This window comes from Acanthaster planci, unplaced genomic scaffold (assembly GCF_054643075.1).
Source record: "Acanthaster planci isolate LZ-2023a unplaced genomic scaffold, COTS_SCS Contig155, whole genome shotgun sequence".
Lineage (NCBI taxonomy): Eukaryota > Metazoa > Echinodermata > Asteroidea > Valvatida > Acanthasteridae > Acanthaster > Acanthaster planci.
Window position 1 is genome coordinate 19,393 of NW_028257776.1, and position 26,316 is coordinate 45,708.

At 38.2% G+C, this 26,316-nt stretch overlaps 1 protein-coding gene across 2 annotated transcripts in view; it reads left to right on the forward strand.

Moving 5' to 3' along the window:
* Positions 1 to 26,104, forward strand: part of LOC147795128 (alpha-(1,6)-fucosyltransferase-like) — a 40,158-nt gene extending 14,054 nt beyond the window's left edge. The window contains exons 1-8 of one of the 2 annotated variants that reach the window (XM_087132242.1): positions 1,830 to 2,956; positions 7,039 to 7,397; positions 8,132 to 8,265; positions 11,259 to 11,463; positions 16,717 to 16,831; positions 17,606 to 17,843; positions 22,481 to 22,730; positions 25,457 to 26,104. In XM_087132242.1, the coding sequence (XP_086988368.1) occupies positions 7,180 to 7,397; positions 8,132 to 8,265; positions 11,259 to 11,463; positions 16,717 to 16,831; positions 17,606 to 17,843; positions 22,481 to 22,730; positions 25,457 to 25,637 (1,341 nt within the window). In that variant the 5' untranslated portion in view covers positions 1,830 to 2,956; positions 7,039 to 7,179 and the 3' untranslated portion in view covers positions 25,638 to 26,104. Of the gene's footprint in view, positions 1 to 1,829; positions 2,957 to 7,038; positions 7,398 to 8,131; positions 8,266 to 11,258; positions 11,464 to 16,716; positions 16,832 to 17,605; positions 17,844 to 22,480; positions 22,731 to 25,456 lie in introns of those variants that run through there. The other variant, XM_087132241.1, reaches the window with a different exon arrangement.
* Positions 26,105 to 26,316: the final 212 nt, after the last annotated feature.

Sequence of the window (26,316 nt, forward strand, 5' to 3'; positions counted from 1 at the left end):
ATAATTACTGGAATTTATTGCTATGTTTATTCGAGTCTTATCTGCTCTGTGATACTGCATACCTTTAGGTGGATATTACATGTACATTTGAGCAAAAGTTTATAAACTAGAAAAAAGTGCAGTTACTAAAACAATTTGGGCAATTCACAATAAAGCGCCTCCAAGAGCTTGCAGCGCTTTGGCCAATCACAGCGCGCGAAATCTGGCTGTATTGTATTCTTGTATTCTGGCTGGTACTGGTAAGGTATAATTTGCTGCCATTTTTAGTCTCAGCACTTTAATTATCATATATGCATTAGATAGAATTTGAAATATGCAATATGATTCTGTATGTCCTAGTGAAAAGAGAAGATACTGAGGTACATGCACGTATGTATTGCATAAGGATAATGTGAATGTAGCATGGTTTTAAATATCAGGAAATCACTTCCGATAGAAATCACGCATGCATCATGCTTTCTTGCATTGTTCATGTGTGGTACATTATGATATATACCAGTATGTAAAAAGAAAGACTGGAAAAACGATACATTTGACTTTTCCTACTGGTGGGGTACCAAGTTTTCATACATTTTTCAGAAACTAAATTGTTCACATTCTTGTGAAGGAAATGGTTAAGGAGAAAAAACAAGGATTTCTATTTTGTGAAGATTTTATTTTGAAAAGGATTTTTGGGAATTGTCTGATTACTTTTTTTTTTGGTTAGTTCCTTTTTTGGCTTTGTGTTCAGGTAGTGCAAAGTGGTTCCATAAAATTGGGAGCAATTCATTTCAATTGACCTGCTGTAAAGTAATAGTGGACGGAATTAACAGGAGTCTCATTCCAGCATAGAATTCTTCCTTAAAACAGAGCAGTACCTGTCAAGCTATTTGTATGGGCATACAAGATTTGATCACGGGATGATGCACTGGTATGAGGTTTTGTGTCTTCAGGAATTATGCAGGAAAAATGTAGTAAAAGAAAGTAATTTCAGATCAGTTGATTTTCAGGTCAACGATAATGTGATATCATCAGCTTCTTAAGTGAATCACAGGTTCTATTGTACTAGTACATGGTACATGTAAGCTAATTGTACATGTAGGTCAGATTCTAATTACCATTCCCACCTGTGTTTAGTACTGATAGGCCAGGTGCTATAGGACATGCACATGTATGTATGTGTATGCATACATACGGTCATACTACGGTCTGCAGGTCTGCAGGTACGTACATGTACATGTCAATGAGCCTTGGCCTTTTGGTAAAGGGTAACTTTGTCATATTCTATTCAGTGTAGTGATGGGCATGGTTAAGAATTCATGTACTGTAACAATCTAACATGCTGGATTCCTTTTGCTAAAAGAAGTGGGCAGCGGCTGTCGGTACAAAAATGCGTGAAGAGTGCATTCATTGCTTAGAGGCTGAAAATGAATGCAGGCAAGTGATGATCTCTGTGAATGGAAAGAAAAGCATGACTCCTTGGGTTGCTAGGCTTACATGACATTGCATGTTGCCATAGCAATTCATTTATGAAAGACTTGTTGGTTTTAAGTTAATTGGTTTGTTGTGAGAGAAGATCAGCTACATGTACCGGTAGGTGTCACTATTGTTTTGACCATGTGCATTGGGCCAGGACAAAGCCCTTCCCAGAAATTAGTGTCATTATATATGCCAACACATGGGGGGGGGTATTTAGTCTAGCCAAGAGATCAATATTCCTCCCATCTAGCCATTGGTTACGCTTGGCCGCCTATCCGTGGGGTTTTCTCCAATCCTGTTATGAGGCAGTGGGGTAAATTGTTTGCCACGGAAAAGAGACAAAAGCAGGTCTCGGCTGTGCCTTGTAGGACTGCACGTCTATTACATGTACACTGTACATGTAGGTCTTCAGTGCAGGAGCTTTAAAGTGTTACTTTGGTGCGTGCTTATCAGGTTGTCATTGGCTCCGAAATTAGAGTTTCTGCCATTTGCAATTTATCCTCTTGGCGTGATTTGTTGATGGCTCAACCACACTCTAGAGGGAATCATCTTTCTAGATTCAAGTGATATCTGAAGTACGGCTGCAGGACTAAAAGGACCACAGCATTTCTTGTAGTTCATTTCAAGACTTCATGTGGTATTTGAATTTATTGTGTTGTGGCTTTTTGTGGCTTTTCAGCTTAGTGAAACTTGCAGTTGGTTTCGCTACAGGATAAACTTGCAATTTGTGGACAGCTGCGTGTGGTGAAAACATTACACTAAAGTCATCGCGGAAATTAAAACTGAAAACAGAAAATTGGCAAGTCTATGTATAAGGTTGCATTAGACAGAAAATGTGACACAGTTGGCTGTATCATGACCAAATACTGTGTGACCAATGAACTTTCAGAGATACCGTTATGTAACTTGATTAAAGTGACCATTCATCAGCCAAGCCAGTGACACCTGTTTTTTAACTGTTGAAGCACACCAGTTCGTCTTAGAATTCAAATTCTTCAAGACTGTACCAAACTTTATGAGCAGTACACAAACTGGGAAGACAATTGGAATTGTGGACAATGGTGAGTTGTCGGGTCCTGATCGGCTTGATTCTGCTTAAGTGTGACTGTCAGTGAAATTTTGGAACACCGATAATTCTGTAATTCACTTTTAGCACCTGCCATTTCAACCAAGAAACTTGCAACAGGCCGGGTTTTGGTTGACTTTATGTGGACAATGATGTGAAAACTAGTATAGCCTTGTGCTCATCCTGCAGGAGTTTGAATTGACATCAGAATGCTGAGTGTGTGATAACATAGTGACAAGAAAAGGATCTATGTGCAAACCTGAACTGCCAGCATTGTTGGACTACAAGAAACAGATGTTGAGCGTTGAGTGAGAACAAAGTTGAGTGTCCACTAATTTTTATCCAAACTGTGTTGGTCGGTGACACTTCATTTGTCTGAATTAAAGTGATTTCCCCTCACTGGTAAACCTGACCAGAGAAAATGGTGCTCAGGTAAGTGTATAAAGCCCTGCATCATTCTTAGAAAATTGTCAGATTTTCCTGATCTTTTTGCCTACCTTTTTATGCACCTTTAATGTGTGTCTCTTTGACAGTTAAAAATGGGTAAACCCATTGCATTGTTGTAAAGGAAAAAGTGAAATAAAATTCTGTTTAAAGGAAGATAAAAGAAGAAAGGGGTAGAGGAAAGCTGATGAACCATGTACCCATACTATTGTTGAAGAATTTATGACAAAATGAATGGATTAAATTATGGTTAATGAAAGAACTCAGTTGAGGGAATTTGAGGGAAACTAATGCATATTTTCAAATAGTAATATTTCCAATTGAATCATACATGTCATAGATCTTCATATTAACACATGACAGTAGTAGTGGAATCAGATACCAGTTTTTGAGTTTCATTGTTTCTTGCGTATTTTGCACTGCCAATTCATTTCGATCACCATTTACATATATGTACCTGTTTGACAGTGGAGGTCTGAATTCAGACACCTTTCAGACACATCCCAGACTTTATAGAAGAGATTTCAGACATGTTGGACTTTAAGGGATAGGCACCTAACTGTGTGTGTTTGCTTGGATGCAGTCATAACGACATGTTGGGCAGATCATGTTGATTTGTTCTTGCACTGGTACTTAATTATTTTTTTTTCTGGGATAAGAGTCACAGTATTATTGTGTCTAAACATTTGACTTGATTTTCAAGTTTTACTGTGCTGTTTTAAGGACATTTTGGTGCAGTTCGTGATTTTGGCGCCCATGTGAAATTACATGTTTATGAGCAAAAATATGATGTCATCAAGGCCGAAACCACACAGATACAGCGATTTCTAGTTTGACAGTTGTATTTATTTCCCTGACTAAAATGCACATGGTGTACCTTTTGCTCGATGTCTTGAAGAGATTGCCCTAGATTGTCTGAAATTTCAGTGTTACAGACGAAATGTCTGAAATGTACAGTTTGACAAAGGGATTTGTATAGCAGAGACCCACTTTTAGTGTGATGAGTTGGGTTTAAATGGGCTTGTTGCAGTGTGAACTCAAGAACTTGTGAATGTAATAAATATGTTTGTAAATACCGGGATATGTGAAATATCACGTTGTTACATAATGCTTTAAAAAAGTGACGGCAGTCAGGCAAATTTGAGACTCTTTTGTCCCCCCAAACAAATTTCGGTTCCTCGCTACCAAGTCCCCCAAATACGATATTTTGAAATGGAGAGCCTACGTCCATTGTTGCCATGAATTTTGGCATCTCTTTTATGTCAGCAGCATACGTGTAGATGTAGTTTGATATGGATTTTGTTTAGTGGGACTCAAACAGATAACTTTTAAATCAAACTTTCTAATACCTTGTCATTTCCAGAACAGCTGTTCTTGCCATCTTACTAATAGATGGAAATGTTAAACCTCATGGTAAAGAAGTGCGTTATTTAGTGTGCTTTATAGCAACCTACATATTTTTTCCGTTTAATCGTTCATAAATTTTTATGAAGCACTAAACATTCAGGTGGACAGCGGCATTTATCTCAAGGCCATTATAGTACATGCTGTCTGTGTTTTTAATACCCTGATAGACACAGGTGTATCAGTTGTTAACCTGATGAACGATCCGTCCTGGCAATAATATTGTCCTTGCATTGCACACTCTCTAGAGCCAGTCTGTTCAAAATCACAATAAAATGATAAATAGAACAGTTATTTTGAAATTGATTTGGAAACATTTCAGGCAGTTTCTCTATTCAACAACAAGCAATGTGACCACGTATTAATATTTGATAATGCCCGCTGCGATTTGATAATGTCCGCTGCATCTGGATACAAGACAGTTTAATCCATCCCTATTCATCAAGATTCTGTGTGTATTGCAGCATGCGGAACTCACCACACACACACTAGCCCATATCAGGAGATTCTTTGGGGCCACTTGCACAAGGAGTATAACATACTGTACATGTACATGTAAAATGGACGGGGATGTTCGGGAATGTGAAACTAAAATTCTTGAACAAAATCCTCTGTAAATTTATTGTATGTTGACTTCTTTTGACTCTCTGACTAAAACAATATTTATGAATGGGAATAGATACTTTGCGTATGTGCTTGGTCTGCAGACCGGCTCAGGAAAATCAATGTGACTAATGCCTGATCCGCAGATTTAAGACTGACCAGGCACATATTCAGAAATACCTCAGACAGTCTCACTATTCAACAGCGTGCAACTTGACCATATATTAACATTTGATAATGCCCACTGAGAAGTGATAATGCCCGCTGTGTAAAACATGCGCTGGTACACTCCGTCCCTGTTGATCATGAGTGTGCGTGTGATGCAACACGCTGAACATGCCATGCGCATGCCAAGTCAATATACGAGGAAATTCGGTTGGACAACTTTCAAAAGGAATATGCTGTACCGTAAAATGGACGGGGTTGTTTGGGAAAATGAAAGTAAAATGTTAGAAGAGTATTGTTGGAAATCCATCATATGTGGACTCTCTGAATAAAAAGGTACAGTATTTATGAATGGGAATAAACTAACGTTTAAGTCCTTGCTGAGGAGAACAAATGCTGACAATGCGATAGTCGCGTCTGTTCTCCTGAGCCGGTCTTAAAGGCACATTTAAGACTGGTGAAGCACATATTTCATGATTAACCAAAATGTCTACATGCCATACACTAAACAGCCAGCATCCAAACACATTAAGATGGACAAATTGTAGATGGACATAAAGAAAGTGGAAAATGGAACGCAGATTTTTCAAAACAATATTCTTGTCAATGTTTGTGTAAATACGTTCATGTACATATACATGTATGTATTGTTTGCTTTAGAATGGGGATAACCAAATCAATTATTAAACTGCTATGATGAAGGACCATGACAATACAATGTACCTGTATGTAAAAAAATGTTTTTATCAAGTAAAAGGTAAATTGTTAATTACATGTAACATAACTTGAAATAAATATGAATAGGAAGATGTGTGATGAACATAATTAGAAGGGAAGTTTTCAGTGACCATGTTCTAATGCACATACCATGGAGGCTGAATTCCATACAGTAGGCTGCACTACAGAATGGACACTTGGTGATCATTTTCTTTGTTCTAACCATAAGGGATTTGGGATCTACTGGTACATGTGCATGAGACTCTCTGGTACAGCTCGTGAACTGAGCTACGTGTAAGATTAAAATTTGGCAGAAGTTTATTTTTGGAAAACAAAAGTATTGTGTAGAGAGTTGCATCATGTACATGTATGTTACCACTTTGCAACCCGACCATGTCCATGCTCATAGCCGTATTGCTGAATCTTTGTGAAAAATATCACAGTGAATCCAAAATGGAAAGATCTTTGTTTGAGGCAAGATGTCTGCAATTCACTTGCATTTTTCGAAATTCAGATACATATCCTTATTTATTGGTCATTATTTTCACCTTTCAGAAATTTCAGATTTTGCGTGGTATCCATGTTGTAATATGAACAATATCATAGGTCTGTACTAGCAACTTCCTGGTTTTCAAGCAGGATATGCATACTTGCTCTATTGGCATGTAGCCGTGGCAGATTGAAAATAGCCAAAAAATAGGAGAGGGGCATGAAGGAATGGGAAAGGACAGTACGTTATGTGTACATAACCTTAAACGTCAACCCGTTCATACATTTACATGCACATGTTATCGCTGATTGCTGTGATATGGGACATTGCCTTTTGAATGCCTCTGATAATGTTATGCATGCTTCCTGAAAGTGAAATGTACAGGTATATATGAGCCAATTTATACAGGTATGCAGTGTAATGTACGGTATTGTACACTACACACGTGATTGTTCTGCAGGTAGCTGACAAAATTAAAGTCATTTAATTGATTGGTTCATCAGTGCTTTTGCTGAGAATGGTTCTGTAGAAAGTGTGTATCTTTTTTTTATCCTGAAGACTTTGTTTTCCCCTTGGAAAAGGTGGAGGATGGTTGTGAAGTGTACAAATGTGCAAGAATTGCAAGTGTCATGTCAAACTGTAATGTTTCACCTGTACAGTATGTCTAAATTTAGCTGATTTTCAATTCCAGCATTACATTGAGATGACGATGTTCTGTGTACTGGTAGTCACCCTTGACCCTTCATCCATGCTCGGCTTCGTCCAACATCGGTGACACAGCAACATCTATCTTTCACCATCCGTCGTTGTCACCCACTGCACTCGTCCTGTCATGAAGACCACTGTCAAGCTGGGTTTGACCGTCTCCGTTCTGTGGCTGGCCAGTCTTGTCTTCCTGAGCGGCACACTGTTCCCCCATTGGGAGGAGGGGGCAGGGCAAGGGGGAGAGTTCAAAAGTGGGGCCGCCCTGGAGCTGAACCAGTTGTCCAAAGAGCTGCATCGTATGAGGAGGCAGAATGATGAACTACGCAAGCAGGCGCAACAACTCAGGTACATGTACTGTACCGGTACATAGATTTGATAATTCTTGCCAGTGGCTGGGGAATTTCAAGGTGTAGTTATCCTTTCATATTATCGAAAAGTTAACGTAAATTTGAATATAGGAATAACGCTTACCACCTGTAAATTCACTCCACCTGAAATGTTCTTATCAAGCAGAAAACAGCTGTTGGAGACACCGATATTTCACAAAAATGAGCCAAATTGCAAAGTTTTGTAAACACTCTGAAGGTAGCCTTTATTTACCACCCAGTCCACTCCGAGCGGACTAAAAGAGGGTGTGTTTATAATGGGATCAGTGGCGCGTTTGACGCAGACCACGCTGAGTACGCTTAATGAATTTATTCCTTAATGTATGGTCTTTGCGTACACACAGGATGCGTGCAAGAACCCGCTTGGAAATCTTACTACCATCTGTCTTTCTTTTGCCGCTTGGGGGTGCACTTCAACTCAGGGTGGTCTGGTGTACTGTTTGCAAATATGAGCCTCAGTGCTTTGTTCTAATTCCGGGACCTAACTAGGGATCCCCTCATGCTTACAGCAACCCTTGTTTTTCCCGAGAAAGTACCCCTATTACTGTGAATCAATGAAAACAGTTCTAGCGTTTACCTAATAATGCACATTTATCTATTGGAAGTATGAGAATTACTAAGCAAATCTTGGATGTTTTCCACCATATTGTCAATATTTGAATAATTATTTGACCTTTTCCCTTCTTTTGACAGGGACCTGGTTGAATTCAGAGCTACCGACGTTGAAGACAACCAAGCACTCATCTTACAAGAAAAACTTGCCCAAGCTAATAACATACTAGAAAAGCTGAATAAAGATGGCATACAGAGAGACAGCTACCGTGGGGGTAAGTCATTATTACAGCTTGATTTGCTTCTTGGCCATGAATCAGCAATCAGATTTTACCATCTGTCATTGCTGGTGATGATGGTATATTAGATTCCAATCACACAGACCCTGGATAGCTGAGTGGTTGAGTGGTTATGAAATTGGGACTAGCCAGAAGGAGGTTGTTGATTCAGCATTAGCCCCGTGCGACCTTGTATTCTCATGTTTCTGTCATCAAAAAGCATTGAGGATAATTATACCATGATGATGCAAGATCAGTTCTTGATGTGGAAAGAAAAACAAAAAATTGTATAAATTTCTGTTGTATTTTTGACTTTGTGTGTGTTGCTAATATTATATTAAAATGTGATTTTTAAACGATTTCTCTGTAAATGCATCAATCCACCTGTTGCTCAAGCACTGAAGACTGTTAGGGTTATTCAGAACCCTAAATTTGTTTGCATCAGAAAAAATGTGGATAGAAAAATGGAAAGTATGGTTTTTATGTTTACAGTTGAACAAACTCCATACTCAAACATAAAGAATTTACATGTGTATATACAAGAAATTCAAGTCTAGAAAATCAAATGTAACACTCGACGTAGACGAAAGGGAAAAGCTTCTTCAATTAAACCTTCATCAAATTTTGAATGGAGAAGAAATGTATAATCCTACAGAGCTATACTGGGTATCACCAGGAATGCACAAAGAGGGTTTCCATGTTCTTGAAGATGTACATGTACATGTAAATGAATTTTTAACTCAGGTTGCATGGAACTTCCTGTTTTTTGATCTCACACAGCTACTTGTAGATGATCTTTCTTTTCCAGAGTTTGTCTAGGTTGATTCCTGGCAGTGAATACCACGGAGAACCACAGTTCATGTTGAACTTTGTGAATTAACGAGGGACTTACTGCTCTCCTGTAATCAAGGAATGAAGACAGTAAACCAGTCTTGATTTGACAAAACTGTTGTTGGTGTGGGTTTTCTTTGGCCATTTCATACACAATTTATGAGCAGTTTCATTGGTTATGTTGATTTATACAATAGATTAAAGATTGATTCATTCAACCAATGATTAAAAGAAAAACAGTCAAAGGAATTTGTAATGTTGGACTCGCATAAACATACAAATAACTCCATTAAAAATACCATACAATTAAACTAATTAAACTAATTACCACAGAGATTAAAACAAACTTTACAATTGCTATACACATACTCATTTCATAAAATCCCATTTAAACCCCAGACAAATAATGGTGTGAATCTGTTTCTAAATGATCAATACTTCCCATTATTTTAAAACATGCAGGGCTGATGGCATAACACTGTTTTTGAAACGGTTTATGCACCCGTTCATCTCATCCTCCTTCCTGAAGGCATCACACAGAAGAACTCATTTACTGGATGTTGCATATATTTGAACAATATTTTGAACACACTTCCTTATTCTCCTATCATAAATCGATTTCATGTCATCCAACTTAACTCCTATTATGTGTGATGCATTTTTAACCACCCGATCCAATCTATCAATTTCAGACTTAAGAGTAGCATTGAACCAGACAATAATAGAGCCGGTCAGACAAGATTCAATTACGCATCTATAAAAATTAAGCAAAATATGTCTGCTCACACCAAATGATTTGAGGCTACGTAAAAAATACAAACCCTGTTGGCCCCTTATGAATGTTCTGGTACCTACCGGTGTAACTGCACTAAAGGAATACATGAATCTTTCCACGGCATTGGGACTGCCATGCAGTGTTCACTTTAAGAAAATGCAAACAGAAATTTGTCTTTACCAAACAGACAGCCATAAGTGCCATTTGAACAGCCCTCAGTCAGCTTTGTTTGTTACTCTTTGTGATTGTGATGGATTGCAATTATTGCGCCATTGGAACAGGACAAAGTCTTGGGGGGGGGTATCTCAATTTTTCTGACAGATCTCCTTTCTCAGCCCAATTCCAGCAACATCCATTGGTTCAAAGTCCCCCAATATCCAACAGACCGCTCCAAAAATACCAAGTATCCTCAGCGGTGGAACAGGCTGATGGTGTAACTAAAGAAAGAATTAATATTTAAGAATCCATCGACATTTCTGTATCATTATTTACATGTGCCGGTACATTTCACTATCAGTGTTTAACAAAATGAAGAAGTTCTGAATAATGCTTCTGGTACTGTAGCTTGCAAGCTGCCGTGAAGAACTGACAAGTTGATGAGCTTGGTGGAAAAGCCACGGAATACAAAACATATGGAGGAAACCGTGAGATTTAGGGAGGGCTGGAAGCTCAATCCTCCTGCCGGCCAAGGTTGGATTCAAACCCCAAGTTACAGACGTGGTAGATGGGAAAGTAACTCAAAAACTCCGCTTCTTCTGAGCTTCGTCAGAAGTGACTCCTTTGCTGTCTGGGGAATTTAATTTAAATGGCTACAACTCCAAGTCCAGTATGAACATGCCTATTTGAGGCTTGCTTAAAACCTTACCTTTGTGCTCCTGTCATGTGCATAAATATCCTTTTACATCAGGTGAAAGAATCCTCTCCTTTCTTCACAGAAAGAGAAATGGGTACCCATTCCAAATACATAGACCTAATTGATACAGAGTTTTCATGCATACTCGTTAATCGCTCACTAGAATTCATTGAGACATTTAATCTATCTCTGTTCAGTAGGGTTCATTCCATATCTTAAAACTGTTCTGAAAAATAATGCAAGTATTTGTGAGTAGCACACAAAATCAGACACAGACCTCTGTAGCTCTCCTGTATTTGTTGCCACCTTCTGGAATCTAGGAAACAGAATTAATTTAATCAATAAGAGGGAATTGATTCTGCAAAATCTGAAACTGTGACTCTGATTGCATGTCATGAATTAATTGTAATTGATTCTGGCATGAACTAGCCAAACACAGCGTACATGCACTGCATGCTTTATTTCCAGCCACAACATTGAGACATGAAAGGCAGATTCGTCTAAATTGTCTGAAATTTATTTCTTCTGCAGATGTAGCAGCAGAAGCACGGTATTCCTGCATCAGCAACAGCCCTAGCGTACAGCAGGAGAAACTCCTCAGACGCATTCACAATGGCGTGGTGGAAATCTGGTACTACCTCAAGGCTGAACTTCAGAAGGTAAAAATGCTGAGTACCAGTGAGAAAGTGAAAGAGAAAGTGGATCAGATGATGGAGGACGCTGGTCACCAACAGAGGTGAGGACGTAACAAATATTGACATGTATTTTTCTAATTTCTAAGTACAACAAATATAAAAAATGTCCATGTGTACATGTACATCATAAAATCATTAATCCACTTGCACCATGGAGGGGGAGGAGCAAGTTGCCTCAGTGTTCAGTGTTCATTGATTGTGTGAAAGCTGGAGCTGTTTGTTCTCTCTGAGCTGAATACTTATTGATTAGTATGTGGGGATTTTGCCTTATGTGCCTGATGAGCAGGGGGAATGTGATGTTGCATCTTCTACTTTATCTAAACATCCAACTTATTACAAAAATACTGTATTTCCAATTAATTTGCAACTGTTGTATAGTGCATAATTTACAATTCAAAACAGATTTTTGTCAAGTGGGATGTTAATTCTTGTGTTTACTTGGTTCTGAACATTTATGGTGTCCATGCCATACAGCAAGATGGACAGACAAAAGACTTTTGTATTCACAAAGATTAAGTTATAATCAATGCTCGGAAAGATAAAAATATTAATTCAAATCTGACATCCTCCATTTCAAAGTAATGATATACATTACATCTGTACATCCGTGTGGCATAAATTTCATGCATGCAGCCCTCATACATGTACACGTAGTTCAAATGCTGAATGCTTTTCCAGATGCCAATGTACCGGTACGTTAGAAAAAAGTCATTAGCTTACTGAAGATATTCAGCTTCACTTATAGAGACAAAAAAAAAAAACAGAAGGGGAATATTGATCAAGGAGCTGTACATGTATGCCTTGTCAGCACAGAACATTGCAGTAGCTCCTAATTAATATTCGCAACAGAAAAAAAGAAACACTTATTGGTATATCTAATCATAATTAACAGCTACAGTACTATCACTGTGACGGTGACGGTCGATAAAGCTGGTAGTAGTCTTTAATTGGATCATTTCTTATCCCGGTCATGTACCTGTACCAGAGGGGGTGAGCCAGTGATCGCTTCAGCTCAATTATGTCCACATCAATTGCTGCATTGCCCCAGGCAGAGGAAATTAACCATGTTTTCCTTGCGTTCTCCCACCTTTATATTCATGAACAGCTTTCAGTGTGGCAAAAAAATTATGGATTCTTGTTGCCTGAGGATTGAAATGCATGAAAATTGTAATGTATGCAGACCAAATAAGGCATATGTACAAAGTTACATTAAATACAAGGCATTATTGAGAATTGAAATTTGTAACATTGTAATGTGTGTCTATTTATAGGAATGAATCAAGAATATTCAGTGCAAGGTGTCATGTCCAGCTTGCATTCATTGTGTCCATTTTGGGGGCAATGCTTTAAACTTTTATTGTTTTCCTGTAAAATTTAATTTCTGTAAATTTTCAGTCTGGATATTTGTATTTTATAGTCCAGAAAGAAAAAAACATTCAGCATTTGGATTAAAATTTGATTGTAATCTTTCCATATCTTGACTTGTTGGGACCGGTATCAGTACAGTTACATTACATTGTATACATTGAAATCTACTGGCATTTCTTGCCTCATAACCTCTACTTTAAATGGCATGCCATGGCATAGACAATACCTCAGTACGGGGGATTCACAATAGTTTGCAATACATTGGCCAATCATAACGTGCAAAATTTGTCGGCCCTTTCCAAGCGCGCATTGGGTCGACAAATTTCGCACATTATGATTGGCCAACTCGTTGCAAACTTTTGATGGCGCACTGTTGTGAAACGGCCGTATTCGCTGTGGTCAAATTCATGCATGTTACACTATACTGACATCACAGTTCACATTTTAGGGATAACTCATTTTACAGATAATTAATAAGTCAAAGGTTATGAGAGTCATATTTTGGAGAAGGGGAAACATAAATTAGAGATCGGTGTATTGGTGCTGTTCTAAGCGGCCATTACTTAAAATGAATGTGAACTGTTTTACCAGTGTAAATATGAACAAATTTTCAAGGCTAACATGTTGGAACTGATGAGCATACAATGTACTGGTACCGTATTTGTTTTGGTTTTGTAAATAAATTTACATTTTCTTGGAATACACTCTTAAAATATCAGTTACAATTTTTGGCATCATTACGATCTTTTTTTTTTTACACGTAGGGTGTATTTTGCCATTTGGCGAAAGAAATACCATTTCATGTACATGTAGGTCAGACACTTACAGTAACACCACTTGTATTGGTGGTGCCCTAAACAAACAGATTTTAGACTTTACTATGATTGGGAAATGTACAGAAGAGGTATTATATAATGTACGAGCTACATGTACGTGTACGTACCACTCACAAATTACATGCCAGCGTATTGGTTGAATGTAAAGCTGGAAATTGGAATGGACTTCAAATAATGGACTGTGAATACAAAATATAAGGGTATAAAGGCTGATGGAGCAGTCTGAACACATGACCAAGTACAGGATAGGGGCCTCCGTGTTGGGATGAGAGTGGACAAGCCAAACATAAGGTCCATTACAGTACGACTAGGACCCTTTTGCATTCTGTACTTGTTTGAACCAATCCATCATACTTTCATTGCCATTTGTACCTGTCGGTGTATCTTTTTTCATGTAGAAGTCCATCAGATGTGATAACTAATACTTTTCTCTGAGATTTTGTTTGTCAATTTTACCTCCTTGTGTGCTCTGTACTATAATCTCTTCATATGAAAGTAGGAGTTAAATTTCATGTGGATTCGGGGAAGTACGGGGTATTTAAATCCATACTGTGGTTGATATGTAGTTTTATCATTGGTTGAAAACTACCAGTACTCAAGACGGGCTCTCGATCAATAGGATCAGGCAAACAGTCCATAAGGTATAGTAGAAGTCATGATAAAACCAATCTTAGACACATACATGTACTGTACATGTATGCATTTTTAGTGAAGAGCTACCGGCAAATGAAAAGAACATTTATTGATTATACATACTGGACTTGGATATGCTCTTCAATTACTCTTGGTCTTTGCTCTGTGATGTACATGTACTAACACTAATTGCTGCACTGTACCAAGAATGTATGGAATTGTAAGCTTTCCCTGGGTTTTTCCCTCAAACATTGATTTGCAGTTTGCTCCACAGTGAGTTATTGTTGATAGACTTACAGTAATAAATTGTAATTTAACCCAACTCTCTGGCCTGGAATTCATGAAATTCTTGTAAATGTACCTGTACCAGTGCAGTGAATCCTTTTGCCATGGGTTGGAGGATCTTTGTTATCACGATGCTAAAATTAATCACACATTTTTCAAGGGACCCTGTAAACAACAAGTACCGTTTCTTATACATGTACATGCATAATCATATTAACTCGCTAATGTCCTGTTGTAATGGCTACCTGTCTTCAGTATGTTGCTGGCAAGTGTACATGTACTGTTGATTGTGTTGACTCACAGTAAGAGCCATGCAGACATGAAAATACCTCTCAGCATAATGAATCAATGATCAGTTCATACAGCATCGATTTCTACAGGTAGGCACACTCATCCAGGATTTGGACTCGGTGTTCTTGTAATTAGTTTGCTTGTTATTGTAGTATTGCTTCAAATGTCCAGGTGACAGGTATTAAAAAACAAGTGCCAAGAGGTCCAGGGCACTATTAAAAAATTCTGTCATAGGTCCAGGAGCATATTTTGTATTGAGAATAAAAGCGACATGTCTGCAACATGATTCTACCGGTATTTGCCTTTGAAAATATCAAATTGAAATGTTTAGAGGTCTTGACATGTACTCTACTGGTATTTACAGTACATGTACATGCAGTATCCTTGAAATGATACCAAATTACAGAATTATCCAAATCCACTTATGATAAATGCTTGTCAAGGGATTATTTATAAATATTTTCATGTTGAATTTGACATTGGTAGTTTACATACTGGTACTTGTCAAAACTGCTATGGTAATCTCCATCTTTTCAAAACCCATTCTGTACATTGTTAGGAAATGTGCTGTAATTTGAACTCAGTGTTCGGGTATTGGAGTATATCAGTTCTAAGCAGGCAGGGGAAATCAGTGTGTGATCTTCTTGAAGGAGATCTTCTTGAATTTATTTTGAATTTTGAAAAAATACTGTTCTTGATGAGTGCCAGTACCAAGTTCTGTAAAATTAAATTTCACAGAACTTGGTTCACAGTGCTTGTAGAATGGTTCTCTTAATGAATCTCAAGGGGTGTTCAGAGATTTGTATGCAAACAGACGACCTGGGATGGGATGCTTCACGTAGAGGGGCCTTATGAAGTGGAGAATTCAATAAAGATTTGGACAGGACAGCATACAGAAATACTCCGTTCACATGTCCAGTGACAGCCTTGTGCATCAGATCTGTACAGATCAGGTGCATAATGAATCCTATGAAACTGTGAGACGAACCGGAAATGCTGTATATGTACCATTGGTGTGCCAAGGAAATATTCTCAATCATTGAATATTTGTGTTGTCTAAAACTACTGTAGATGTTTGAAGTACATGTACATGTTCATTCCCAAATGTATTGAATTTAATATTCAGAAGCAGACAGAAAGGATCAATAAAGAAAAATTTGGACACCTTGTTTATTAGTTTGATGAGCCAACTTGCCTGGTCCAAGTTGACAGGGCATTTCTTCATCAACTATAATGAATTCTATAAAAATGCTGCTTTTCAAATGTAAAGAAGATAGATACATCAGAATATTTCCATGCAGTCACAATTCTTTCATTTACTGATCTCGTGAAGACAAGCTCAAATCTCGAAAAGGAGGGAATGATTGATTTGAATAAAGATACACACATTAGAAAGTAAGAAATCTTTCTGGGTCTTGTAATGACAAATCTCTTAGTCTTTCAAAGGAACATATAAATGATTTGAAGATACCTATATGTAAAGAGTTTGGAATCATCATAATTATACCATATCAAATGCATACACGTACCAGAACATGTGCATGTGCTGTTATATTTAAAAGTATTAACCCTGGACAAAAATGAACTGAGCATTTTTAAGTGGTTTTGCTTTTTAAAAAAGTCCTACTGCATGACACGACCTCTGCCTTCAGATATTTTATTTATTTCCCAGCTGTGTTTGGATTTCTTTCCACCGAGTCAACTGTGATCATGCTGTTGCTTGCAACAGTTAAAATCACTTTCAGGCCAGTGAAAGCTGCACTGTTATTTTTCCAGTGGATAAGTAAGGAAAAATACAATAATATTTTGAATAAATTGACTTTTTCCCTGGTTTTTTATTTTTTCTCTCTTAATTTTTGTTCTTTTTGTTCATACACGCAGGTCCATCATTGTAGATATTTACAACTTTAGCAGGGTAGATAACAAGACAATATGGAGAACCAAAGAGGCAAAGTCATTGAGTGATTTGGTGCAGAGGAGGTTTCAGTATTTACAGGTATGGATGGTTGAGACAAAACAGAACATTTTTTTCATTACCGGTACTTGCCTCTAGCAATCATGATTATGCAGATTGTGGACCAGTTTAGTGAAATTGTCTGTTTTCAATCCTTGGAAAGTCAGCTTCTTTTAATCATTGATTTCACTCATTGTTGCAACTTATTCATCTCATTCTATTTACAAAAGTCTTTCTTGGTAAGATGACCCAAAGACCCACTGTAACTTTGACTCTGTCACCATGAAACTTGCAGTGCATCTAGCTCAGTGTGCATTTCTTGGATTCGCAGGGTCCATCTAGAATAAGCCTTTCGCGAGTTAACTTTGAATAAAATGTGGTACACTGGGTTGTCTGATTATACATAAACAGAAACAATAAACATAACAATTTGAATTGGAAGATTAATGAAGAGACTATCGTTATACTTTGTGATTCAGGGCAAGCTTTTTCATAGTAACCACCATCTCTGGAATGGACTGGTTCCTTTGTGCCCTTCTTAGCCATTGAAAACAATGCATTGGTGCAAGGCGTCTATTATGCAACTAAGCAACAGCTTGCCCTGAATCACGAGATATAGCAACCAGTGTCCTTAGTATGGAAGTTCAAATTGTAATATTCCTGTAAATAAAAGAACTCAGTCTACCGGATTTTATTCAAATTTACCTTGCAGAAGACTTATTACTATTTGTGAATCATAAAAAAGGTGCGATGATGCCTAGAGCTTTGTGAGATTCACCGCTGGTCACAAGGCTTCAATCCTCTCCCACTCTGCAGAATCCCACAGAGTGTAACACAGCCCAGAAAGTGGTCTGCAATCTGAATAAGGGCTGTGGCTACGGATGCCAAGTCCACCATGTAGCTTACTGCATGATTGTAGCTTATGCTACACAGCGAACCCTCATTCTGCAGTCCCGTGGCTGGCGCTATGCTCCCGAAGGCTGGGAGAAGTTCTTTCTTCCTCTCAGTGAGACTTGTCATGATCGGCGAGGCTCCAGTACGGCCAGATGGGGTTGTAAGTACACTGTTTCAGGACGTCAGAATGTTTACGTCAAAATGTTACATTTTTTAATAAGTCAAGAGAGAAACTATGAAGGTGATAACCTGAACTAAGAAAATTGGCTGGCAAAGATTTTGAGCCCATAATGTCAGGGACACTCGACTGGTACTCTGTCAACTTAATTATCCAACCCTGTGTTGGTTGTCTCCTAAATTGGGATTGTCTGTTTTTGTTCTTTTTTGGGGGGGGAGGGGAATCTTCTGAGTAAAGTTGGCATGCCTACATTATCAAATGCAGTGTTTTGTTTTGGAAATTAGTTTCTGGAAGGAATGTATTTTGTTGATTTGTTGACAGTTTTGTGCATGGTCTTAATTTGCATGTAAATTGCATACTCATTTGAATAAATGCATGGAGTGTTGTAGCTGATTTCCTTTCTTTTCTGTTAGTGTTAGCATGACCATCTCCTCTTGTCACCTAGTCCCATCCAGCTCAGTGTCATCACAAGAGAAAAAGGACTGACTCAATCCACCAATCAGATTGCCAGAATTAGTGCATGAGGTATTTGTTTCTGTTGGCAACAGATATAATTTGACACTTATTTGCACATAAGCCCAATAATGGGCGTGGCTTGTGCAGCACCTCAGGTTTCAAAGTATCATGCCTTAAAGTTCTCTTAACTTTTCACTTTTGGAAATTAGTTTGGAAAATTGCTTCTTTATGGAAATGCTTTTTTATTATTATTAATGACTTGAAAAAACTCACAGCCGAAAGGCTGAATTACAGTCAATTTTACATTAAGAAACAATAGATAAAAATAAATGTAAAAAGTATCTCTATCTGAACAGTTACCGAAGAAAAGAATTACACTGATTCAAAACACAATTAACCTAATTTAAAAGACAAATAACTACACAAAGACAAGTTAAGAATCTATGAAAATGCAAAATGACAGTAATTTAGATTTTATTATCCAAAATAAAAAGTAGTTTTTGCGGGCAGTGTTGAGTGAAAAATGGAGAAAGAAATCTAATGCACAATATATAGGCTGTGTCAAAGTGTGTCCAGAACAGACCCAACAAACATGGCATCCTTCTTTAACAAAGTGTGTCATAAGTGTAATTTGTCAAAAAAATAAAGCCGACGGTTGGTAAAGTACTCATCCTGCTGATGTGGTGAGTACATGTACATGTACTTTATACGTTGGGTAAGGGCAAAACCTGTTATGTAAATTACATGTACTTTACCAGAAATTGGCTTTATTTCTTGTAAGGAACACTTAAAACACAACTTTGCTGTGGGAGGACACCATGTTTGTTGATGTTTGATACCCACTCTAGGTCATGTGACTTAACAGGTGCAAGTGATCTTATCTAGTTAACCAATGGACTGTTCTCTTTTGGGGCCCTGGGCAGAGGATAGGGGAGGAAATGATTAGTTTTACTGGCTTGCAACTTTTCCTCGGATCAGCTGATTTCCTCGTTTTTCACTTCACACTCCTGCCATTGAAAATTGAAAAACACACTACAAAGTCTCGTAAAGATTGGAATTTCCTCATTTTTTGTCAAAGTCAAAGTGGCATGGGCGGTTTTAGAAGTGAGAGTAATGACTACAAATATTCCAGGGTCTGGTAGGACTAAAAACTTGATCCACATATCAGCCCAGGTGGGATTTAAACCTGGGTCACTGATGTAGAAGGTGAGCAAAGTACCACTACACCAACCTGACTTCCTGATGCCCTATGTTAAGCAGTGTTTAGAAAGCCCCAAATCTTCAGGGATCTTTACCTTGTCTGCAAGTGCTTTCTCATAAATTTCTCATACCCAGTGTAACGAAAAGACTTTTTTGAGGACTTCAGCAATCAAAAGATGTATTTCACATGAATCAAATATGTGTATGCCAGCTACATTTATCGATTGTCGGAAACAAACTGCATTATATAATAATAACATCCGTAATGAGCCTCCAAATTGGCTGCAGACTTTTGAAGGATTGTTGTCGACAATAACAAAATTTAATTGGATTTTTCAAGGGTCTAGGATTAGGATCTTCCTACCAAACCAACAGCTTTCAACGCCGAGCATTTTACAAAACATAAAAGCTTCAAGTGAGAGGACTCGCCTGAAAATACAATGTCTTGACAAAGATTATTTTACAAAGTGTACAATTTGAGAAGGACTACATGTACTTCATGAAGCTAATACATCAATGGCAAAGTGTTTGCTAGTCATAATTAATCTGTATTTGCCGTGGATCCACGTGGCAGGTGTGGCAAGCAAGTCTATAGTCAAATTTTTGGAAGGGAATAAACCGAGTCATACAAGTAGCTACATAGTATTCACATCCTCATGGCAGAGATGGATGAATTGTCTGAAAAAAAAGAGAGCGAGAGACTTCAGACTCCCTCGCATTACAGCAAAACCCATTATGCGCCACTTCTCGAGCAGTCAATTTTGTTGATGTATGCTAGATTGAAATTTAATGGGGATCGACTGGTGAGGGGAAAAAATGGGGTTGTATTGATGTCATATCCTGCCGTGCCCCATTTCCATTAATAAATGCAGCCCCAGAATGGAATGAATTATGACAGCTACTACACCGTATATCAATAACTGAATAATTGAAAATGTGACAGCAATATCGTCAATGCCTGATGGCAGTAGTTGTGATCGCTTTCATACCAAGAATTTCAGGAACACCGCCTGTCAACATCAGCATTTATTCCTTTGTCGATACCAAATTCATTCTCTGTACCCACACCTGCAAAGATCAACAATTTTCAAAACATGGCACCATTGTGAGATAAACAAAATTAATCTCTAGATTTTTGGCCAGGTATGTCCACGGCGGTTAAGTTTTACCCCCAAAATGGGAACATCTCTGACGTTTTAATGTCTTGTGTGCTGTTGCCCCTCAATGTCATGTACTTGTATGAATAAACAAAATTGTATACTTTTTCTTGTTTGAGTGCCTGTGAACAGTCTGTTCCTCAGTTAAACTTTTTTGCTCACAGAGATACACGGTTCGTTATCTGCACAGTTGACATCACTTTTATAGCAAAGTGAAATATATTTTGCTGTCCATGTCTTATTGAAGTAGTGCACCTTTTGGTTCACACTTGAGTCATATCTTATAGCAGCAGTTTCGTTATTAGGATCCATAGTGCTTTAGTAGACATAAAATAATACTAACCAAGCTTACATGGTTCAGAGAAGTTAGTGAAGAGCCGTCAGTGAGCATCACCAGTGGTGTTTTGGCTTGTAAACCATTTTTAGGTCTTTTCACACTGCAGCCTCTCAACCTGGGTTGAACTCGACCTTGGGTGACCCATGACCATCCTGGGTTGAAAATATGATTCTACCCATGTTCAACCTGGCGTTGTTTCAGCCTGGTTTTGTTCAAACCAAGTTTATCTGGGCAAGTTTAACCCGGAAATCAGCATAAACGATTTTCAACCCGGGTTGAAAAATCTCAACCTTGGTCCAGAGCAGGGTTAAATTCAACCTGTCTTGAAATCAATCTCGGGGTTAACGCAGGGTTGGCACAGGGTTGAAAATTGTAAATGTGAGTCATTGCCAGTTTTTAACCCTGCATCAACCCTGAGATTTGTCCAGTGTGAATAGGCCTTTTGCTGCACTAAGCAAATATTGATGCACTGCAGCTTCATAAGACTGTCGCCTTATTTTTTTCTTTGTTAACCCTTGATGACTAACAACACCCTCAACAGTTCATACAGCCAACTTGCCTATTAATTACTGTTTGACTTGCCATCTTTAGACTAATAAGACTAATCCAAGAACTTTTTTGTAGTGACAAGCGTCATACTCAGTCGGGAGTGTTACCATATTTGGATAGCCTATTACATTACAATCTCGCACAATCTGACCAATCACAAGGCTTGTTCTAGCAGCCTGCAACAGATTGCATGGGTGTTTCCATGTTACAGGGTGCTTTTCTTACATTTTGCAGCATATGGAGAAAAAAAATTTCAGTTACAGACATAACTGACTACAGACATAAACTAAAAGTTCTAAAACACGTTTGTACGGATGGGATTTAAAATTCGTTGTTGCCAACTTGAGATATTCAAACTTGAATTTTGGCAAAACTTGCTCTATCAGTATAAGAAAGGTCACTATGCCCATACGTGGTGATACTCTAGGCTTGTACTTGCACTTGTAGAATTGCACTTGACTAGAACTGCACTGTTGTAACACTCAAAATTATACTGTAGTATTTTTTCTTTGTACTCATTCATGGAAGTGCACCAGAATATGGGCGTTTCACAAAAGTGTGCCTCCAAGAGTTTGCAACGCGTTGGCCAATCACAATGCACGAAATTTGTCAACCCAATGCGTGTTTGGAAAGGGTCGACAAATTTCGCGCGTTGTGATTGGTCAGCGTGTTGGAAACTCTTGGAGGCGCACTGTTGTAAAACACCCCTATTGCTTGTGTGCTTTGTCTTGCGTGGTATTTTACTGTGATGATGATTTCTTTTATATATAAATTTGAGTATGATTAGTGAAACACACAGGAAGAAAGATCTATTAAGAATAAAAAACAGCTGTTTGCAAAAACTGGTAAAAGACTTAATTTTTCCTCAAGTTGATTTACTTAATATTAATGGATGCATGCTTTGCTGGCCTGTCTTACAGCTTCAATGGAGAAGATGGCGAAGACACAGGTGATTGATTTGCCCATCGTCGATGGCTTGAACCCAAGGCCTGACTTCTTGCCTCTAGCCATACCTGAGGACCTCTCAGAGAGGCTGAGGAAGCTCCATGGTCACCCTTTTGTCTGGTGGATGGGTCAGGTGCTTAAATATATCCTGCGCCCCCAACCCAGATTGGCCAAAGAACTGGAGCTTGCTGGTCAGCGAATGGGATTCCAGCATCCCATTGTTGGGTGAGAAATTTTTGACCTTTCACTCTCTATCTGATTTGATTTGAGTGCTGGAAGGTTTCAGTTTACAAAGACAGAATTTATCTGATGTCCATGTCTACTACTCATGACTGTTCTCAGCTAATTTTTGCAAGTAGTGTGAATTTTTCTATCATGTTACAAGTCGAATGCATTGTTTTATCGTTAAATTTTTATGGGGTTTGTTTTTTGTAATCATTTGCATGTAAGATTACCAGTCAAAAACTAGATAAATTATTCCTGCCTTGTTCTCCTTTTTTCACTTTTCTCTTGTTTTTGAGTTTTCCTTCCTTTTTTCCTTGGGGGGAGTTAAGGGGAGGTTGCATTACAGGGTTCTTGTATTGCCATCTGAATATCAACAACTGTGTATTGCTTATGGCTGCACCAGGTGGCTAAATTTATTAAGTAGCTCAATAAACAGGGGCCCAGGTGGGTTTTTAAAAGAGCAGGGCGTGATCAATAGAAATAATCCACCTTCAAGAGAAGGCTTTCTAGTATCAGGTTACAATATGTACCTTTGTTCAAGGCTCCTACCATTTGGACAGGTGTTGTCTTATTGGCCCATTAGGCGTAGCTTTGTTCAATGTTAATAGTGTCCAATTACATTGATTCCGAAGTTGCCCATATCCAGTGATGGAGCCAAATGTACTGCTTTAAGATTTTGCACTCTTCTCTGAGGGTGATGGATGGCCTTGTATAGAAGGTAAATCCAGCAAACAGAATGAGAAGCTGTCAATGCCAGCCTACCACACTTATGTACAGGTGGTACTCGCTTGTGAAATGCCTTTTGGGCTAACAGGGTCTTGTAATTTGCCATAATGAATACACTCCTCAAGATTAAGAATGAGCAAGTGTGGTGCCTCTGACTGCAGCAATGGCATCCCTGGATAAGTCTTTCTAACCTATGGTAGTATATCGGGACTTTACTCTATAAAAGTCAAATTCACCAATATCAAGTCTTATTTAGGAATGACCCAACTTTCCAGACCACTTCCAGACTGATTATAAACCAAGATCTAACATCTGTGTATCAATCGGCAAATGTATATAGTATTGCTAAGTATAGCAACTGAAACAATCATAGTGAAGAAGTATTTGTGTTTGATTTAAAGGAGAACAAATGAGCTCTTTGCTAAATAGTGGTGATATTTCTTTCAATGGACACACTGCATCAGTGGCGTAACCAGGGTGCTACAGTTGAGTGGGCACCTGGGGGTTCACATTTTTTTTCAGGGGGCAATGAAAATAATTGAACTAGGTATATATATTTTTGTCCATTTCAAAATTTCAAATGGGGGGGGTAGGGGGTTTTCGGCCTCCCTTGGGGGGCACATCCCCCCCCGTAGCTACGCCACTGCACTGCATACATGCAAAGTAATAGTGTAAACTGACAACTGAGGACAATAGACTGACCACAGAGACAAGAAAAAGTGACAACTGAGGACAATAGACTGACCACAGAGACAAGAAAAAGTGACAACTGAGGACAGTAGACTGACCACTGAGGACAGCCAATAATCACTAAGGACTTTAAAACTGAGGACAATAAAGCATATAAAATGTGCACACTTGTTCATACATCTGGGGAATAGAATGCACAGATTTTTTATGTGGCAATGCAGAAACCTGTCTCATTTATTTAGAACTTTGTCACAAAATGTGTAGAGTTGAGCACAAAATATCAGTTCGCCATTGCACATTTTAGATGGGTTTGCTCAAAAGGAAAATGCAGTAAGTTAGTGTGATTTAGTCTGTTGTAATACAGGTAGGCAATAAAGATTTTATTCCTGAAAGATTCTTGGAGATTTCTAAAGTATATCACTCTATGATACTGTTGGTTTGATTTCTTGCTCTGTCATTGGTCAAGCATAAATGTGTTCCAAGTTAAATTCCACTTGCCTAAAGCTCAGTGTTGTAATGTATTCTGTGGAGGTCCATGCACTTTGGTTAAAACTGTGACATTGTCAATAAAAATACAGTGTTCCATTTATACAGCCACGCGGGATGCATTAGTGACTGAATTCATCAAATTGAGAAGCAGTTGGCATTCAGTCCAGCTTATAAATTATTCCTAACTTCTGTTGGAAGACAGTCATCATGGTCATGCATGGACTAAACATAGCATGGCAACTATGCGATTACCGAATTCATAGAAATTCAAAATTTATAGTATACCACTCTGTGGCAGTCACTTTTCTGTCTTCGTTTGTCATCCTTTTCAGGTTCCCAGATTTTTTGTGAAAAACAATTTTTTGGGAATACTCTGCTTTGTAACACCTCTTCCACAGATTCTGTCTTTTGATTAGCCACTCAATGATTGCTATTTTTATCAACCTTTAAAAACCAATCAACACACAACCCAAATAACAAACTAAACTAATAGTAATTGGTAATTCTCTTGAATGCGTAGTTCAGTTTTATTTGAAAAGTGTACTTAATCTTTTATATTAATCATCTTTTTTAAACATATAGCATCAAGCCATGTCCATGCCATCCAAATGCACCAGGTTACACCAAGACAGTTTAAAATTTGATAATAATAACTGACTCCTATTGAAATGCAATATCTGCAGAAAAATAGTCAATAGCATACACCTGTTTTATACTACACCAAGGTGTTTATGACTTTTCCTGGATGTGCAGTTTTTAAATTCTAATTGAAAATAGTACAGGTTGTTGTTTATCTTCAATATTAAACATGTTTTTGCCAGGGTTCATGTAAGACGCACAGATAAGGTGGGGACAGAGGCCTCATTCCATGGTATTCAGGAATACATGGTGCACGTTGAGGAGTATTACCTGACGCTTGAGAGGACTCAACGAGTCCAGCAGAGACGAGTTTATCTTGCCACGGATGATGCTAGTCTCCTGGCGGAGGCGCGGAGAGCGTAAGTTTGGACATTGAGTAACCAATTAAGGTGCAGGATTTTTTATGAGCTCATCAGGCAGTGACGTAAAAGGAGAAGTTACTGCCCTGATGCAGCAGCTTTTTGGTCACGGTTCGTTTCTCACCAAGTTGCCATTGGCTTTGCAGATTCTTATGATAATAGGACAGACAGAACACACAGCATGTGTGAGTAAGCCAGATAAGATGTCTGATTTCTAAATTGGTTTCTAAAGCTTACACATGCTTAGATCTCATTTTATTGGTCTTGGTGTCAGTTGTAAAATAAGTGGAAATACATGTAAATGAAACATTCATAAATGTTTTGCAGTGATATACATGTAGGGACCACGGTAGACACCTGGTGAATGATAGTTCTTGACAGGAACAAACATGGGTCACACATTTCCAGTATAAATCTTCCTTACAGTATTTAGCTGTTCCCAATCTGAATTGGGAACAGCTATTATAATCGTTAAAGTTTTTTTCCCCTTTTTTTTCCCCACTGCTTTTTTCTACAAGGCACTTTGGCAATTATTTTAAGTCTGATCAATTTCAAACTTGGTATAGTAATTAACCATCATCAGACGATGTGCCGCAAAACTTTTTGTAATCGTGACGTCATCAGGGGTCACTGACCTCAATTCAAATGTTCTTTCTTTACAGTCCAATAACTAGTAAACTATT